Consider the following 2,841-nt stretch of genomic DNA (forward strand, 5'->3'; position numbering starts at 1 on the left):
GTTTTGTACCTTTTTTCTATAGGCCCTGAACCTTGGTCCAGGCTTACAGAGCCAAGTCCGGGTTCACTATCGCCCGAGTCTCCCTCAAGGGTTTGCATACTTATCTATCCTCTTCGCAGCCACCGTTGCGCCCTTTTCTTCCTTCTTGCTTTCTGTCTCCACTCCCACTTCCTATAAAAATTATTGGTCTTCCCTCTCTATCTTCTCTACCCTGGGAGCAGCTCTCTTGCCTTGGCCCCTCACCCCTGAAAATGTATGCCTGTTCCAGGTTCATCTCCACCCGCTCCTTGGTCAGGAGCACCTCTCAGCGTCTGAGCCGTCCTCTGTCTGCAGTGGAGCTGAACCCACAGACACGGAGAGATGAGGCCCTCAGCTGCTTAGCAGTCCCTCGTCCTCTGACCTCACTCGTCCCTAGCCGCAGCTTCCAAACCAGTGTCATTTCCAGGGACATCGACACAGCCGCCAAGTTCATTGGGGCTGGGGCTGCTACTGTTGGGGTGGCTGGCTCTGGGGCTGGGATTGGAACTGTTTTTGGGAGCCTCATCATTGGTTATGCCAGGAACCCTTCTCTGAAGCAACAGCTCTTCTCCTACGCCATTCTGGGCTTTGCCCTCTCGGAGGCCATGGGGCTCTTTTGTCTAATGGTGGCCTTTCTCATCCTCTTCGCCATGTGACGCAGCTATCTCCACTTCACCTCCCGTAGTTCTTTTGTGTCCCGTCTGCCCTGTAAGTTCCTTTTCCTGTACCTCCCCAGGAAGTCTGGGGAAAGTGATTGGCTCAGGGGTTTGACAGAGAGAAGACAAATAAATACTGTACTAATAAGATGAAAAAAAAATTATTGGTCTTTAGAATTCCTGCACCTCTTCCCCATTCACTTATTAAGAAAAACGGGCGTGGAACGGCTTAAACATTAATGCTGGAGCAGGCCTGGGGTGAACACTGTGCATATCAGCATATATTCTTTCTTATCAACCTATTCTTTCCCAAGTTTAGGCAACTGGTATTTACTTTGATTTCCTACTAGTAAGCCATAGGTCCAAGATCACTAATTTTCTGTTCAGTCTTTATCCTCCCAGATAACAGTAGAACGTCTCTGGAATGATTCACCTCCATTGTTGTTTGCTTCTCTGCTTTTTTGGGGGGTGAGGTGAGAGGTGGATTAAGCTACTGGAGCCCATTGAAGAGAACCCTTAGTTTCTGAGGCTTTCCCCTCTTCCTCATGCTCACCATGTCGCTAATTACTGATTTCCTTTTGTCAGCGCTACTTCTGTGTCTTGTACACAGAATTTCCTCTTCCCATTTTTTCCCTCTCTCCTCTAGGATCCCATGAGCTCATGTCAAGCCTGAAACTATTGGGTTTTGTCTCACACGGTTGCCACTATTATTCTTTAAAAATGCAACTGTGGGGGCTGGAGAGATGGCTCAGTGGTTAAGAGCACTGACTGCTCTTCCAGAGGACCTAGGTTCAATTCCCAGCACCCACATGACAGCTAACAACTATCTGTAACTCCAGTTCCAGAGGATCTAACACCGCCACACCAATGTACATAAAATAAAGTTAAATAAATTATAAAAAATATTTAAAAAAATGCAACTGTGGTCAGCCATTGTCTTTTTGACAAACCTTTGGGCTTCCCCAGTGCTTCCAGAATAAGCAACAAAATCCTGGGCACAGTGTCCAAGGCCTTCTCCTCAGTGTTTCTCTCACCTCCTTGGCTTCTTCCAGCCTGGTAATCTCCTCCTCCTCCTCCTCCTCCTCCTCCTCCTCCTCCTCCTCCTCCTCCTCTTCCTCCTCCTCCTCATTTATGCCCCGGCAGTGCTTAAGCATACATGGGTAGCCCGTTTATGGCGGTTCTCCAGTTGTTCCTATCCTGGGCAGTCCTAGATGCTTGTGTTATTTGTCATACCCAAGGTTCCAGTCTTCCTTTATGCTGTCTATCCAGCGTTTTTTGTGCCTTCCTCTTTGCTTTATCCCATGCACTCCTCCAAACAGTGCTATCTTTGGGTATCTGCTGTCATTTTCGTAACATGGCCGAAGTGTCTCAAGCACTGTTACCATATCCTGTAGTTTACTTCCTTCTATAGATGGAGCTATTTCTTAATGTCGTCATTGTGCAGCCTATCTCTTTGTGTGATGCCTAGAATCCTCCTGAGACATGCCATCTCAAACACATTCAGCCGCTGTTCTGAGGAGCACTTCATCATCCAGGTTTCAGAGTTGTAAAGTCAGCTCAAGACAAGTGTCTCATACACTTGTAATTTTGTTGTTGTTGTTATGTCTCTTGCTGTCCAAACCTCTCCTAGTGTCTGGAATGCAACCCTCGTTATCCCTATCTGCCTCTTGATGTCTGAATAGTTCCTCCTTTGAACTGAGGGAACTATTTCACTTACTTCACTTACCAAATAGTGGTGGAAGTTAGTGAAAACCTTGGTATGAAAGTAAACATCGAGAAGATTGAGATACAACACATGGGAAGGGCACACATGGATTCTAACATTGTAATAAAGAATCAGAACCTCAAGCAAACAGCTTTGTCTATCTGGTAATCTCTTACCCAGAAGAAATTCTTTCTTCCTTTTTCCTTCCTTCCCCCCCCCCCCCCCCCCAACAGGGTTCTCATGTATCACAGGCTGGCAGGCTGGTCTCACTCAACCAGCTCAGCAACGACAATCCTAAAATTCTGATGGACTTATAGGCCTGACCACTTTACCCAGTTTTGGGGTGCTGTGGATAGAGATTAGGGTTCTGTGAAAGCTGGCCAGTACTCTACCAACCAAGGTACACCCACCAGGTCCCAATATTAAATTCTGACCAAAATGTCAACAGATGGCTACTAGCGG

At 47.0% G+C, this 2,841-nt stretch overlaps 1 protein-coding gene across 1 annotated transcript; it reads left to right on the forward strand.

Annotated features, from left to right (window-relative positions):
- Nucleotides 1-236: 236 nt before the first annotated feature.
- Nucleotides 237-699, forward strand: LOC121447428 (ATP synthase F(0) complex subunit C2, mitochondrial-like). Its single transcript, XM_041650652.1, has one exon. It carries the CDS (start codon nt 252-254, stop codon nt 672-674), a length of 423 nt encoding a protein of 140 aa, XP_041506586.1. The 5' UTR covers nt 237-251; the 3' UTR covers nt 675-699.
- Nucleotides 700-2,841: the final 2,142 nt, after the last annotated feature.

This window comes from Microtus oregoni, unplaced genomic scaffold (assembly GCF_018167655.1).
Source record: "Microtus oregoni isolate MIOR12 unplaced genomic scaffold, Mior012 000004F_ref0000308, whole genome shotgun sequence".
NCBI classification, from domain to species: Eukaryota; Metazoa; Chordata; class Mammalia; order Rodentia; family Cricetidae; genus Microtus; species Microtus oregoni.